Raw genomic sequence first — 16,438 nt, 5'->3', positions numbered from 1 at the left:
GAAGGGAATTCCTGCAATTGGCCCACGAGGGTCCAGGAGCGGGACACCCCGGACCTGAGGTCACCTGGCAACGGGTGGAGCAGGCGGGATGGTGGCCGGGACTTCGGGACGATGTCCGCGAGTTCTGCGCAAGCTGTCTTGTGTGTGCTGCTAACAACCCAGACCCCCACAAAAGGAAGGTGCCCATGGGGCACATCAGGAGGGTAGAGGGACCATGGCAGTCGATTCAGGTCGACTACATAGGGCCCCTGCCCGCCGCCCAGGGAGGCTATAAGTACTGCCTTGCCCTGGTAGATGTGTTCACCAAATGGGTAGAAGCCTTCCCGTGCAGAACAGCTACGGCACTGGGTACTGCTAAGATCTTGATTCGGGAAGTGTTCTCACGGTGGGGACTCCCCCGTTTTGTAGAGTCCGACCAAGGGAGTCAGTTCACCGGTCAAGTAATGCAGAACGCCCTCATGCTCTTGGGCATTGAGGGAAAGTGGCACGTAGCATACAATCCCCAGTCATCCGGGATTGTTGAGCGTATGAATCGGACCCTCAAGGAAAAGCTGAGGAAAGAGACAATGGGCTCGCCCCAGAAGTGGGCGGAGGTCCTGCCTTTAGTCCTCATGGGGATCCGAGCCAGCCAGTCCAAAAGCACGGGGTATTCCCCGCACGAGTTAATGACTGGAAGGATCATGCGAACACCCACCCATGTGCTAGCCCCGGTGCTCACTGAGGGCCAGCTCCGAGAGGTGAAACGGGACAAATTCGCCCAAACCCTCTTGGAGCGCCTGAGACAGATTTATGGGCAGGCGGCTGGGAACATGGGAAGACAGCACCAGGGAAATAAACTGTTGTTGGAACCTCGGAAACAACAAGAGTGGGTAGTCGGAGACCAGGTCATGGTCCGAAACTATGCCAGGATAGGGAGTTTTGAACCACTGTACATGGGGCCATACAGCATTGTAGACAAGGCCAGCCCCATGGTTTATGCAGTGAAGACGCCCCGACGTACCAAATGGTTTCACATCAACCAGTGTAAACTGTTTAAACCGGGTACACAAGGGCCACCAAAGGGGACCAGGTCTGAGAACAAAGATCCTCAGCCTGTAACAGAGTCACAGACCACACAGGCTGGAGCAGTAGCCTGCGTGAAGGGAGAGGCCATCCCATTGGAGTGGGAGGTCTCATCTTTTGAATGGGATTTAGGCAGGGGAGAGCCCGAACAGCTCAACCTCGCTTTAGACCCAATCACGGAGGAGGAAGAGTCAGAGGACGGCAGTCCCGCCCTCGACTCAAGCTTGGGGGAGGTAGGGAGTGGGGGTGGAGACTCGTTACCTGTAGGGACAGGTGAGGTGGAGTCGGAAGCCACAGATCCCGACCCCGGGGGGGCGGAGCCTGAGGGAGGGGAGCTGGAGCCGGCAGCTGTGGAGGAACCACAGGCTGTAACGGTAACAGTCACAACCCCCGGTCCATCGGTCCCGGGAGCCCAACCCAAAGCAGCCCCTCGTAGGTCGGCTCGAGCGCCCCAGCCCAGAAAATTTTGGCCAGATTCTCCCCATCCTTCCCAACCACGGTTTAAAGCAGCCCCAGGAAGACATGATCCCCGTTCAGCAGCGACAGGCTGCGGGGGATCAAAGCCAAAGATCAATGCAGCCCCACCGCAGGGTGTGGCACACGACAGACCTCACAGGGATTCGGAAAGCCGCCCCACGGAGGGCGGCGCTGTACATAAGTTAAGTTAGGTAATTATGGTCATAGTTTAAGGAATGTAAAGTATATGGTGTTAAGAGTACAATTTTGAGGTCTGCCCGGTATGTGTGTTTGTTAGGGAGCGGGGTCCAGGAACCCGCGCGTCCAATTAATTTAGGCCAGCACCTATCGGGAGCCCGGCTACATCATTTTGTTGGTTACAGAAACCTGGGATACGATGGAAAGGATTGTCGTCGCGTTCATGGCGATCGGGTGCGGGTGGGCCTACCGAGGCCGCACCAAGGACGTCATCATTTTCGGGTGCTCCGGGGACACGGCCCCCATCGCAACGGATGGGACGGGGGAGCGAGAGGTAGAGGAAACCGCCACCTACTTCCACCAAGGGAGATGGCCAGGTTGGCTGGGAACGAATTCTACGGAATATTCCAGCAATTTCGGTTTTGCCTACCAAGAGACTTCATTAACGTGCCCTCGAGTGAGGATCCTAGCGCCCAGAGTCAGCGTTACCGTGGGAAAGAGGATTTGTCTGGTGTGCAATGGGAACGTACCACCAAGGCGATGGTGGTGGCTACGAAAGCTGGGAAAGGACATGAGAAACTCTACGGTCGAGTGGGAGCGACTGGGTAATAATACCCATCGGACTATTACGGGAACTCACGGACAATTACGTGTGTGTTGGGACAAATGGTGGGAACCAGATGAGGGAATATATGTCTGTATGTGGGGTTCGAGACACGTCTGCCCCAAGGGCGTGTCCATCTTCTTCCAGAGGCAGTGGCAGGATGAAGGGAAGGGGATGAGATGGGATGTTAGCACTCGAGCGTGCGGAGCCCCATACTCCCCTATTCCGGTGAACGCCACTGAACTCATCACCCACCCACGCAAGCCCCTGCCCACGCTTCCGGTAGCACTAGCCCAGAAAGGAGGGTGCCCAACCACCACCAAGGGACCCGGGAACGGTTTAGTATTGGTACCCACCGGTCAGGTGCTGTACCAAGGGGTACACTACGCGGTGGCCTCAGTGATTTTAAATCTCACTGAGGTAAGATTGCCGGAGTGGTGTCCCAAAGAAACGGAACAATTATACCAGGTCCTGTTAACCCGTATGTTAAGACAATTTTACGAATTTGACTTTGCCGACATCGACAGAGACAAATTATACACCACACCGCCAGAAGTTTTGGATCGAGTCGGGAGGCAAAGAAGGGGTACTGTAAATGACATATTCACTGCTTTTAATACCGGGACATCTGTTGTCAACGCTCTAGATAACGTGGAGCTGCAGACACAGATCAACGGTTTAAAAGCCCAGTTAAGGAACATATTGACAGACGAAAACAAGGTAGTGGGTTCTGAGTTGCATGAGGACCAGGCCATGACACTACACTTTAAGGACATAATTGCTGAGCTGGAGAAACACGCGAGAACGGTAGATGCACTCATTAAGGAGGATCGGAATGTGTCCGATCAAGCTGCGCAAAACGAGGCCTGTGTGCTGTACGGGGCGTGGTTATTGGGCGAGGGCCGCAGTAATCTTGAGGATTTAAAACAGGGTTTGGTCCCGTCCTGGATCAGCAACAAGCACTTGCAAGCGCTCCACCCTTTTGAGAATGCATTAAGCCCGTGCCAGCTCAGGCTAGCCGCAGAAGCATACCCAGTTCCAGTGGACTGCGGACATTCGAATCACACTATTATGGGAATAGTAGTAAGAATGCCGGTGTTGGGTCCCGCAGCAAAGCCCGCCCCGGTATACAGAGTAGAGAACATTGGAGTCATTCGGGGGGGCGCACACATTCGTTACGCAGTGGTCCCGCCTTACGTCATCAGATGGGAGCGTACGATGACAGGCACTGACCTCTCGGGATGTCGGAGCCGGGGAGCACACATCATCCTGTGTCCCCAGCACTTGAACGCCTTTCTGAAACCGCAGTGCGGGTTCAGGACTGCTAGCGCAAAGCCGGTGAATTGCACCATGGAGGCAATGGCAGAGGACCATGTGCCCCCACAGGTAGCATATATCGGGGGTGGGACATACTGCGTCACCACTGCAGCGCCTCAGTACCGATATGGACAACACAAGTGGTGTTCGATCGGTGATAGCAGTTTCTGTTTCAAACCCAGGGCCGAGGTTCAAGTGGTACAACAACGAATTGTTCCCATTCCTGCGCCCTCCACCGTACACATCACTATCAAAGAGAATTTCACAGACTTACAACGATTTGTCGCGCATTTTGGTTATGTCATTCCCCCTCTTCCCGAACACCTCACCAAGATTTTAAAAGCCGTTATAATTTCGCAGAAACATTTCTACACACTGGAGCAGAAGACTTTAGAGATAGGAAAAGACATATTGGACATAACCATCCCACCATGGTGGGACTTGTTCACCAACATAGAGGTCCCCGCCTGGATTAGAATAGCATCCCATATCCTAGTAGTATGTCAGGTTTTGATTGTGATATTTTTGCTCTTCGTGCATTGTAAGAGAGGCAAACGCCTCCAGAGGCACGAGAACGCGGGCGAATGGAAAGAACGCTATGTGCGAATGGGGGAAGAAGACACCCCACTTTAAGCTGCTAGTATAAGATTAAGCGTCCCTCCATTTAAAAATTTTTTGTGATTGTTTTGGGTTATAAGGAAATAAGTATTGTTATGTTATTAGTCGTTCTTAAGTTTTTTTGGATTAATAAAAGATGCATGCAGATGGTGCCAGGGGGTATCAACCCCCGCACATCTGACAAGTGAATGTGTTATAGTTTAAAATACGCTGTCTATGATTGTCCAAATGTACAAAAGGTAATTTTCGTTTTCTGCGGAAATGGGAACTGCATGTGTCGTGAGGGTCATAGATAGCTAAGTGCCAGGAATGTTTGGATGTGGGGAATCAGGGAAAATTTGCTCATCAAGGATTATTGATACTTTAAGCAAGCTATCAGTATCACAGGGGGGCCTGTAAGATTCGCAATTTTCAGCAAAAATCACGCAAGAAAACTGGATAAAATAAGACTGTTTATTGACCAAAGTAAGCTTGCACAGAAAAACCTTTGATAAAAGGGCATACAAAATGGCCGCCAGGCCCCGTGATCAGTTTATGAACCATTTTATTTCTGTTACTGCAAGCCAGACAGGCTTGTGGATTGAAGACAGTGAGCCCGCGAAAGCCAGTATCTGGGAACCGAAACTCAGAGCAACAGCATACATATTCAATGGATTATAAGTACAGGATGGGGCCCATCAAGATATGGGCGGACAATGTAAAAACACTTATACCCATTTATCGTACAAAGGAAAAACCGTTTAACAGCCATCAAGGAAAATGTCCGGACCGATCAATATGCGAACCGAGCCGCGGTGACAATGCAAAGGACATTAACAGACATTATCGGCCAGGAAGGCCAGTTTAAGTTATCACCGGCTCCGTTACAAGACAAAGCGCCCCTGCAGAGATTTCTGCCCGCCAAAATTAATACAAAGACAGGACTATGATTTGGCAGGAGATAAGACTGTCCCAAAAGAGTATAACTATGGATTGAAAATCCATCTAAGGTACGACTACTTCTTCACTGCTACGGCTTCTTGTTGGGCGACTTCAGGCTTCCATTTCTTCAAGAACTTTCTTCTACGAGGAACGAACGAAGGGCGGACGGTGCCCGGATCGGCGCCTCTTCCACTTCGGCAGATCGATGAAAATGTTTTCGTCTTTTTAAAGACGGACGGTTTCGGAAAAAGGACAACGTGGCCGGTGTTCAGCCAAACAAGGCTCGGCCATGACGAGAAGACGACAAGGGTGGCCCGGGTACTGGGGTCGGGAGATCATCGACGACCCAGGCCGACGGAGAAGAAACCCTCTGGAGAACCGGCGATCGATGCCACAAGATTCTCCCATGTGCATAACCTGCATCTAGGTCTACTCCATGAACCCAAATCCACGATTGTGGATCTCAACCTTGACGAGCGCTCATCGAGGCTGGGTCTACCCCACCGCCTCGAGGGAGGAGAGAATATCGACTGCGCCAGAAGCTTCCAATCCACGTGACGACGGGAAGCGGTGTCAAAAAGTCTGCGAACCCCTTTTCGCGATTTCGAGAGTGGTGAGCATGATCCCAAGTTCCCCAGGTCGAAACTTAGTTTAGGTATAGGGGAGGGAGTTAAGGGAAATCGTAATGTGTTTCCCCCTTTTCGATGTGCCGTGTGTTCCCCATTTCCATAGAGTCAAGTTCATAAATTTGTGCATGATTGTAGTTACTTTAATCTGTGCCTATGACATGTATTTTGTAATGCTTCAAACTGTTTAAAAATAAAAGCATCCATTTCGTGCTATTCAGCCTGGTCTATTGAGTCCTCTTCTCTGCACTACTGTTCTCTGCATCTAAGTCCAAGGTCTAGAACCGTAGGGGGGGTGGGTCGAACCACTCAAGGGTAATTCTTGCACGAAGCCTGGCAGGGGGCCAGAACGGGCAAGAGAACAGGAAAAAAAAACCTACAATTTGGAACTTTGTTTGCCTATTTATTATCATTATGATAAGTAAATTGATTGCATTTAACTTTTTAAATAAAATAAATTTAGTGTACCAACTATTTAACTATTTAATCTGTTGGTATACAGCACATAAATCAACCTCAAGTCATATACCTTTTGAAACTGTGTCCTGTACTGTACTTACATTTATAACTTTGTATGGGTTGTGCAAATCTACTGAAAGTCTACTTAGGTTCTATCAGTCAACAGTTGTGTAAGTCAAATTACTGGGTTCTATCATCAGTATCACATTCAATGAGGCACTAATTTGGAACCTCCTTTGTCTATTTATTATTGAGGAAATACCAGGCACACAGCTCATGATTTGAGCAGTGTTTTGCATTTTATCCAGTGAGAAATTAAGTAAAAAAAATGTTCTAACATGGAAGCTGAAGATAACAAGGAAGCAACATTATGTAAGGCCTTCGATAAAGTCCCGCACAGGAGACTGGTCAAGAAGGTAAGAGCCCATGGAATCCAGGGTGCCTTGGCACATTGGATACAAAACTGGCTTAGTGGCAGAAGGCAGAGGGTGATGGTCGAAGGTTGTTTTTGTGACTGGAAGCCTGTGGCCAGTGGGGTACCACAGGGATCGGTGCTGGGTCCCTTGCTGTTTGTGGTCTACATTAATGACTTGGATATGAATGTAAAGGGTATGATCAGTAAGTTCGCGGATGATACAAAAATTGGTAGGGTGGTAAATAGCGAGGAGGGTAGCCTCAGTCTGCAGGACGATATAGATGGGTTGGTCAGATGGGCGGAACAGTGGCAAATGGAATTTAACCCGGAAAAGTGCGAGGTGATGCACTTTGGGGGGACTAACAAGGCAAAGGAATACACAATGAATGGAAAGACCCTAGGCAAGACGGAGGGTCAGAGGGATCTGGGTGTGCAAGTACAAAGATCCCTGAAGGCGGCGGAACAGGTGGATAAGGTGGTAAAAAAGGCATATGGGATACTTGCCTTCATTAGCCGAGGCATTGAATATAAGAGCAAGGAGGTTATGATGGAGCTGTATAAAACACTGGTTAGGCCACAGCTGGAATACTGTGTGCAGTTCTGGCCGCCACACTACAGGAAGGATGTGATCGCGTTAGAGAGGGTGCAGAGGAGGTTCACCAGGATGTTACCAGGGCTGGAGCGCTTCAGCTATGAAGAGAGACTGGGCAGATTGGGTTTGTTTTCCTTGGAGCAGAGGAGGCTGAGGGGGGACATGATTGAGGTGTACAAAATTATGAGGGGCATAGATAGGATGGATGCTGAGGAGCTTTTTCCCTTAGTAGAGGGGTCAATAACTAGGGGGCATAGATTCAAGGTAAAGGGCGGGAGGTTTAGAGGGGATTTGAGAAAGAACTTTTTCACCCAGAGGGTGGTTGGAGTCTGGAACTCACTGCCTGAAAGGGTTGTGGAGGCAGAAACCCTCACAACATTTAAGAAGCATTTGGATGTGCACTTGAAATGCCATAGCATACAAGGCTACGGGCCAAATGCTGGAATGTGGGATTAGATTAGGCAGGGCTTGATGGCCGGCGCGGACACGATGGGCCGAAGAGCCTCTATCCGTGCTGTATTACTCTATGACTCTATGACTCTAATCAAAAGACTGGTTGAGCCCTACAGGCCAGGTAAGTCTCGATCTCCTGTCTGTGTTCAGTTAGTTGATCGCAGCCAAGGCAGTTGTTGGGGATGCGAAAATTGGCCTCAACACCCTTGGGTGAGGGTGATGAAAAATTTGCCAGAGTTCCTGCACCTGATTGTTATTGAGGACAACACCTGCCACAAGTGTGTGTGTGTTGGATAAGGAAAGAATTATATCTGGCTGTGATACCACTAAAGCTGTATAAACAGATGATGCTCACTGTCAAGAGTCACACATGAATAATGGACATTTGAGAGAGGTGTTGGAAAGCACATTGGCTCTCATGGAACTGTATTTCAGCAGAAATCAACACCTTCAGGAGAGGAGAGAAGTGGAGGAGAAGAAATTGGCAGGAAAAAGATATTCATGGTCTGACTTCAGTTACCTGTTCCTAACGCAGGGAAAGATACTGTAGTAATCTGCTTTTTTTCACATTCCTGCAATACTTTTTCTACCGAGGCTGTAATCATAGCTGGATTTGTTTGACCGACCATATGTATGATGTAATCGCAGGTAAGATTTCCACTTCCAGTAACTACAGCACCACCGCTAGGCTGAGAACCTAAAGAAATCATAGACACAAAGTTAAATAAAAAGTATATTTGTTTTCTTTACCTATGAAAACATTACACTTAATAACAGCAATGTATTTAAATAACTTCTACAACTGCAGGCTAAGAAAATAATTATTATACTTTTCACTCTGTTTTAAATATATAAAAACACAGCTGATTATGAACAGATATATGCATCTGGAAAAGCAAGTCACCAAGCTGCTCCAAATGCTGGATACAATTAAGGCTGCATATGATGACACTACTATTCCCGGCCAGAATGGAGATGATTGGAAATTCTCCCATCGATCATGCCTGGAGACCGCACTGCTGTAAGTGACTGGGATTGATTTTACATACATTGGCCCTGAATTCACGGTCGGTATGACGCCGTACTCTTAGAGTACCCTGTCGTACCACCTTTGAAATTGCCCGCAAGTTTGGGATTTCCACATGCACTTGCACATGCGCTAAATCCCAAACTTGCGACCTGTCAAGTTCCAAATAGACAGATGATCCGCAGCCACTTTCAAGTCCTCATTCAAAGCATGTGCTGGTGAAAAGTTGGGCTAATTGCCCACCAACTGCGCATCAATTATGCAGAAAATGTTTACATCTGGTGCAAACAGGCGCAGGAGCCTGTTGCACGGTGTAAGGGCAGGTGGTGGGGTTGAGAAATTTGGAGCTAGGTTTATGCCACTGCCCATAAAAAGCATCCTAACTGAGTTTTATGGTTCCTATCCAGAGGCCAGAAACATTTAACTATCTGCTAAAGTACACTTAATTGTTAATAATTCATTTAATATCGATGCATTTAAGTTAAACCGTGCAGATCAAAATAACTTCAATTTACTGTGTTAGGTAAAACTTCCTCTGGGAAGTGCAGTGGGAATAGTAAAAATAAAACAAGGTCAGCTGCTAATTACCGTAGCTTCATGACATTATTGAAACTATCTGTGTTATGAGAGGCTTTGTGCTAAACAGCAGAAGACAAACCATTGCATAAATAAACAAAACGCATATAATTTGCATTTACTAATCACATTCACTTATTTTATGATTCACAATGCACCTTATTAAATGAAAATATGAATGTTTAATATCATGCAGAAAGTCATGCATACCCACAAACTAAGGAAAGGGTCTTCATTAATCATTTTGAGACAGCGGCGGCAAATTGGTGGACATTCTGCAAAGCTTAATGCTGTCCTATCGGTGTTTTCTATGTTTCCTGATTGACTAAGAGTCAGGAAGTGAAAGGAGCACTGGCCCATGTGGCCTCAGAAATGCATACGTACAACGGTGCGACCCTGGGATCCGTGGACCACTACACTGCGCACAACTCCGCAGCATTTCACAGCAACTTCTCGAAGCGGGGGAGGGTTCACAGCAGGTAAATGTGGGTTCCCTTTGGAGGTCGGTGGCGTACTCATTAGCTACGCTGCCGACCGCAAATTCATGGCCATAATTTGTATATAACTATTCTCCACTCACTGCATTTTGCTGGAGAAATCACCCTGCTTTTATCCAGAGAAGTTGCTAGTTAAGCAGGGCCTGGGTGTGCGCAGCGCTAGGTCCCTCCCCTTTAATCAGGGGAGGGAGGCCTGCAATTACTTTGCAGATGTGCCAACGTGCGTGGCGCTGTTGCACGTTGCACGTAGCACCGCGATATTCACTGGTAGTGCCCCAAGAAGGAGGGGGAGCGCTTCCAGTAGCGTCCCGCCTCCTGCTTGGGGCACTACGACTGAATTTACGCCGTAGGGGCGCTAACTTTTCCGGGGCACTAAAATTAGCACCTCGGCGACGTTAGCTCCTCAAAGGGGGTGCCACCAAATTTTTCCCCCCCCAAGAAACTACTTCAAGAAACTATTCTCCTTTACACTAACGCTTGTTTGAAAGATCTGCAAAAAAAAATGCTTTTCAAAGGAATACATCTGACCGGTTTGTCTATTTAACTCTTCCATTATCAGGTTCAAAGCTGCTCTTCTATGTGGACTAACCTCAACAACTCACTGTGAAAGCTTGTTGCTTCACAGAAACCAAATGTGCAACAATTTTCAAATTTGAACTTTATGCACTAATGAAGACCATGACAAATCCTATCTAGTTTGAACACTCTAACCATGTCAACATGTCATCATGACCACTACCAGAGAGAAACAAATCTTGCTCAGTCAACCTTCAATTATGTTCATAAAGGTAAAAATTGTGATCATTGGAGATTGATTATATAAATTCCATGTTTTTTTAACATAATGCATATCTATATATGTCTGTAACTTACCCAATTGCTTGCATTCATCCATGACAGTACTGCCAGCTGCTGCAAATATTGCCCCAGAGACGCCTAAAAAACAATGGCACAAAAAAGTTTGTGGATATCTAATTCATTTTTAATGACGACAAATAACTTTGGGCTAGCTTTCTGCCCATCCATAGTCAATGCCAAGAACGTGCAGCCCTTTCATTTTTACGCTTATATAAATGGTTGTTACATTTTAAAAATTCATTTAAGGGATGTGGGCTTCGCTGGCAAGGCCAGCATTTATTGCCGATCCCTAATTACCCTTGAGAAGGTGGTGGTGAGCTGCCTTCTTGAGCCGCTGCACTCTGTGTGGTGAAGGTACTTCCACAGTGCTGTTAGGGAGAGAGTTCCAGGATTTTGACCCAGCGACAATGAAGGATCGGCGATATATTTCCAATTCAGGATGGTGTGTGACTTGGAGGGGAACTTGGAGGTGGTGGTGTTCCCATGGACCTGCTGCCCTTGTGAAGTTATCCACTTTGGTAGGAAAAATGGAAAAGCAGAGTATTTTTTAAATGGTGAGAGATTGGGAAATGCTGGTGTTCAGAGGGACCTGGGTGTCCTTGTACACGAATCACTGAAAGTTAACATGCAGGTACAGCAAGCAATTAGGAAAGCAAATGGTATGTTGGCCTTTATTACAAGAGGATTCGAGTATAAAGAGTAAAGACGTCTTACGGCAATTCTATAGGGTCCTGGTGAGACCACACCTGGAGTATTGTGTACAGTTTTGGTCCCCTTACCTAAGGAAGGATGCAGGGAGAATGTTTTCTCTGGATGGGGAGTCTAGAAGCAGGGGTCACAGTCTCAGAATAAGGGGTCGGTCATTTAGGACTGAGATGAGGAGAAATATCCTCACTCAGAGGGTAGTGAATCTTTGGAATTCTCTACCCCTGAGGCTGTGGAGGCTCAATTGTTGAGTATATTCAAGACAGAGATCGATAGATTTTTGAATATTAAGGGAATCAAGGGATATGGGGATAGTGCAGGAAAGTGGAGATGAGGTTGAAAATCAGCCATGATCTTACTGAATGGCAGAGGGCAAAGGGCCAAATGGCCTACTCCTGCTCCTATTTCTTATGTTCATTGTCTTCGGGCCCAGCCACAAATTCTGTTCCCTAGACTCCGACTCCATCCCTCTCCTTAGCATCTGTCTGAGGCTGAATCAGACTGTTTGCAACCTTGGTGTCATATTTGATCCTGAAATGAGCTTCTGACCACATAGCCATTGCATAACAAAGACCGTCTATTTCCAACTCTAACATTACCCATCTCCGCCCTAGCCTCAGCTCATCTGCTGCTGAAACCCTCCTTCATGCCTTTGTTACCTCAGACTTGACTACTTCAACGCACTCCTGGCTGGCCTCCCACATTAATCCCTACATAAACTTGAGGTCATCTAAAACTTGCCTTCCCGTTTCCTAACTCGCACCAAGTCCCGTTCACCCATCACCCCTGTGCTCGCTGACCTACATTGGCTCCCGGTTAAGCAACACCTCGATTTCAAAATTCTCATCCTTGTTTTCAAATCCCTCCATGGCCTCGCCCCTTCCTATCTCTCTAATCTCCTTCAGCCCCACAACCCCCGGAGATATCTGCGCTCCTCCAATTCTGTCCTCTTGAGAATCCCTGATTATAATCGCTCAACCATTCGTGCCTTCAGCTGCCTGGGTCCTAAGCTCTGGAATTCCCTCCCTCAATCTCTCCACCTCTCTACCTCTCTTTCCTCCTTTAAGACGCTCTTTAAAACCTACCTCTTTGACCAAGCTTTTGGTCATCTGCCCTAATTTCTTATGTGGTTCGGTGTCAATTTTTTGTCATAATACTCCTGTGAAGCTCCTTGTGACATTTACTACGTTAAAGGTGCTATATTAACACAGGTTGTTGTTGTTATAGTGGGATCATCTCAGGCACAGTTGATGTATAGCCTGAGATCAGGAAGAAGATGGTGTAGAAGAAAACAATAGAGGGAGTTTACCATCAATTTTAAAAACAACAGTAGATGGAAGACATAGCCAGAAAGAACCTTTCTGACAACTCCACTCAAAACATTGGTTATAATTCAGAGCATGAATCTCAGTATATTTGTTTTAATTAAGCAAAATGCACCATCATTACAACCCTACTCTCTATTTAATTTCCAAACCGTGACAATTTCACAGGTGCAGTCGACAGTAATTGTCAAATTAAGCCAGTTAATACATTCAGACCAGGGAACATCCACCTTATCTCAAAAAGCAGTCACAACCATGATTAACTCTTTGATACTAGATTCACTAGAACCTCAAATTCTAGTGAAAAGAATCCTATTTTTCTCGTTAAATGCTGACAAGCTGACACATGGCAGTGGGCAAGGAAAATACTATCTATTTATTTTCCTGCAACCAATCAAAAAGTATTTTGCTCTCTATGAGGTGATCTCTCAAACTTTTTTCCAAGTTCTATCACTGGAGCTGTGCATCACTCCACAACCCCCACAACCCACATTGTAACCATGTAAACCTTGGCCTAGAAATTCAGTATAGCCACTTTTGGGGCGGAAAAGTCGGGCAGCCGCTAAAATTTGCGCCCGGTGCAAAGTCGAGGCCACTTCGCCAATATTCAGTAGCTTCGCCCTAAGAGTTTGCTTGAGCGCTAAAACTGGCGTTACACAACTATCTTTAGGCGCAAAGCCAGCGGTGCTGAGCTAAACCGCCGAGGCCGGGCGCAGCGCAGGTGCGGTCATTTCTTGATTGACAGCAGACACCCTGGCGCCGGCCAGCTCTTAAAGGGGGAAGGGTCCAGTTCGTCTGCTGCCACGCCCTGGACACTGCAGCCCTCCAGCTAGGCCTAAACACTGCTGATGAACAGAAATAGCGCCGGGAAAGATGCAGAAGGCCCGTGAACAAGCGCAGCGCTTCACTGGCCATGATTTGAGGGTGCTGGTTAGGGCTTTGGAGAGGAGACGCAAACTCTTGTTCCCGGACAGTGGCAAGAAGCCTGCCACCAGCGTCTACAGGAAAGCCTGGAGGGAGGTCGCCCATAGGGTCACATCCAACAGCGAGGTCCCCAGGAACACTGTCCAATGCCGGAAAAAGTTCAATGACCTCACAAGGATTGTCAGGGTGAGTCCCCTTTCCAGTGTCCTCCTCATCCTTGCATGTGCACCTCACATTATGGGCAAAGGGACCTAAAAGCCCTAATGGCCAGCCCTCATCCAGCAGCTATGGGACTGGCATGAACATCAATTGCACATTCTGCACTTTACACACTGGCCAAGCTATTCGACCATGGGAGGCAGTGCACACAAGATCTGGGCACCACACTGGCCAAGCTATTCGACCATGGGAGGCAGTGCACACAAGATCTGGGCACCACACTGGCCAAGCTATTCGACCATGGGAGGCAGTGCACACAAGATCAGGGCACCACACTGGCCAAGCTATTCGACCATGGGAGGCAGTGCACACAAGATCAGGGCACCACACTGTACTTAGAGGCCGTCCTTTCTCTTGCAGGCCAAGCTGGCACACAATCAGAAGAGCCGGACTGTGACCGGGGGAGGCCGTCCCCAGATCCAGCAGCTCAGTGCCCTGGAAGAGCGCGTGGGTAGCCTCATGGGTGCCCGGGTGATTGGCCCCGTTGCATCTGGAGATGCCGACCCTGTTCTGGGCACCAATGGTAAGGACATCACCTTTTGGACCTCTCTCGTCCCACTTGCGCTTCAGATCTACATCGTTTGCCACTGTCCGACCAATGCACTGAATGCCACCACTCATGCCTCCCTCGCTGACGCCCTCTCCTCACTCTAAAGCTACTCTTGTGCCTTCCTGCTTTCAGATGGTGAGGAGGAGGTCCCTGAAGCTGCCAGTGACAGCCACTCGGAAGAGGAGGAGGAGGAGGAGGAAGAGGAAGAGGAAGGCGGCCCATCAGGGGAACCCTCAGCCGCGCCAGGGGATGCCAATGGAGGGGACACGTCTTCCCTGGAGGAGAGCCAGGGGGAAGTGTCGGAGGGGAGTGTAGCTCCTGTGCCCAGTGGCGTGCAGCAACGCGGGAAGGGTCGGGCAGCTTGGCGGCCTTCTTCCCAGAGGGGGGAAGGGTCGCAGGAGAGTGTAGTTGCTGGGCCCAGTGGCATCCAGCAACGCGGGAAGGGTCGGGCAGCTCGGCGGCCTTCTCCCCAGAGGGAGAGTCCAGCCTCCAGTCCAGAGACGGTCCTCGCCAAGGAGGTGCGCCTCCTCGATCAAATGTCCGTGGACTCGGATCGCCGGCACACCAAGTTCATGGGGGTTGTGGCACGGTTGCCTGAGGCCATCGAGTCCCTGGCTCATAGTGTGGCCGATTTCGGGGCCTCACAGGCCAGGAGTTTTGAGCAATTCGAAGCAGCACAGGCCGCGAGTCGGGCCGAATTCGGGGCAGCACAGGCAGCGAGTTGGGCGGAATTCGGGGCAGCTCACGCAGCGAGTGGCCAGGTGATCAGTGGTGCCGTGCAGTCACTGGCTGGTCTGATGCGGGCACAGACCAGGGCAGTACGGGCACTCACTGCTGCCACACTCGCTGTGTCAGCCAGGCATCGCCAGGGCACCCGCCGCACTGCAGCAGCACAGCGGTCTGTCCTTCAGCAGATTGCTGCGCATGCTGCAGTGCTGGCCCGGGCGAGTGCCAGTGTCTCAGGTGAGCAGCGAGCGCCTGCCATCAGCCAGCTTGCCCCCATTCCTGCAGCCGCCACTGCCACTCCCCCAGTGGAGCTGCGACGAGCTGCTGGAGAGACTGATGCTGCCCAGCCACAGCTGCAGCAGTCACCAGCCGGCCCCTCGAGGGCCAGAGCTCGTCTAGGCCGACCCCCAAGGGCATCTGCCGTCACGCCATGTGCCCCTCAGGAGCCTTCCCCCAGCCTTGCAGCAGCCACTGGGCACACTTTGAGGAGGAGCAGCAGGGCGGCCATGGGCCGCAAAAGGCTGGACAAGGAATCGCCCTCGCGGGCCACAAAGTAGAGGGTGTGGGCAAATGTGTTTTTATATGGGGATGGTTGTTTTTATATGGGGATGGTTGTTTTTATATGGGGATGGTTGTTTTGTTTATGAGGATGGTTGTTTTTGTAAGGCCGAGGATGAAGGCCATTTTTGTGGAAATGTTTTGTTATTCCTCCCCAGGTTGTGGGAGTGAGTCATGTGTGTGACTGTTTTTTGGGGGTGTTGTCTGTTTTTGGGTTACATGTGGGAAGGGCCCTGAGTTTGTTCAATAAAGCATTTTATTTATTCAGCTTGTCCATGTTTGATATTTGAAGTGGTTGTTGCCTTAACCGGCTGAGGGCTTGCGGAGCGGCTGCATTCAGGCCCCTTCATTGCCACAAGCCATTCCCTGACAGGGGGCCTAGAAGTGATGTTCAATAAGCCGCTGACAGGCGGCCCTTGGACATTGTGCCTCCCTCCTGGGCTGGTACTCCTCCTCCTCCTCCTCCTCCTCATGCTCCTCCTGCTCCTCCTCCTGAGGTGGTGCTCCAGCGTGAGGTGGCAGTGCCTGAGTCCTGCGGATAGCCAGGTTGTGCAGCATGCAGCAAACGACCATGACCTGGGAGACTCTCTCCGGCGAATACTGCAGAGATCCGCCGGAACGATCCAGGCAGCGGAACCGTTGCTTGAGGACGCCAATCGTTTGTTCTATGATGTTCCTAGTGGCTTGATGGCTTTCGTTGTATGCCTCCTCAGCAGGGGTCCTGGGCGCGCGGAGCGGGGTCATGAGCCAGG

The 16,438-nt window shown here is 49.4% G+C and overlaps 1 protein-coding gene across 3 annotated transcripts in view; it reads right to left on the bottom strand.

Moving 5' to 3' along the window:
• Positions 1-16,438, bottom strand: part of LOC147120591 (protein mono-ADP-ribosyltransferase PARP14-like) — a 169,310-nt gene that overhangs the window by 89,718 nt on the left and 63,154 nt on the right. For all 3 annotated transcript variants that reach the window (XM_085986719.1, XM_085986720.1, XM_085986718.1), the window contains exons 16-17: positions 10,695-10,757; positions 8,242-8,418 (exon numbers count right to left, since the gene is read on the bottom strand). In XM_085986719.1, the coding sequence (XP_085842845.1) occupies positions 8,242-8,418; positions 10,695-10,757 (240 nt within the window). The remainder of the gene's footprint in view (positions 1-8,241; positions 8,419-10,694; positions 10,758-16,438) is intronic.

This window comes from Somniosus microcephalus, chromosome 4 (assembly GCF_052327205.1).
Source record: "Somniosus microcephalus isolate GS21.2 chromosome 4, FLI_Smic_1.0, whole genome shotgun sequence".
In the NCBI taxonomy this organism is placed as follows: Eukaryota; Metazoa; Chordata; class Chondrichthyes; order Squaliformes; family Somniosidae; genus Somniosus; species Somniosus microcephalus.
This window is presented reverse-complemented; position numbering and strand designations above follow the sequence as displayed.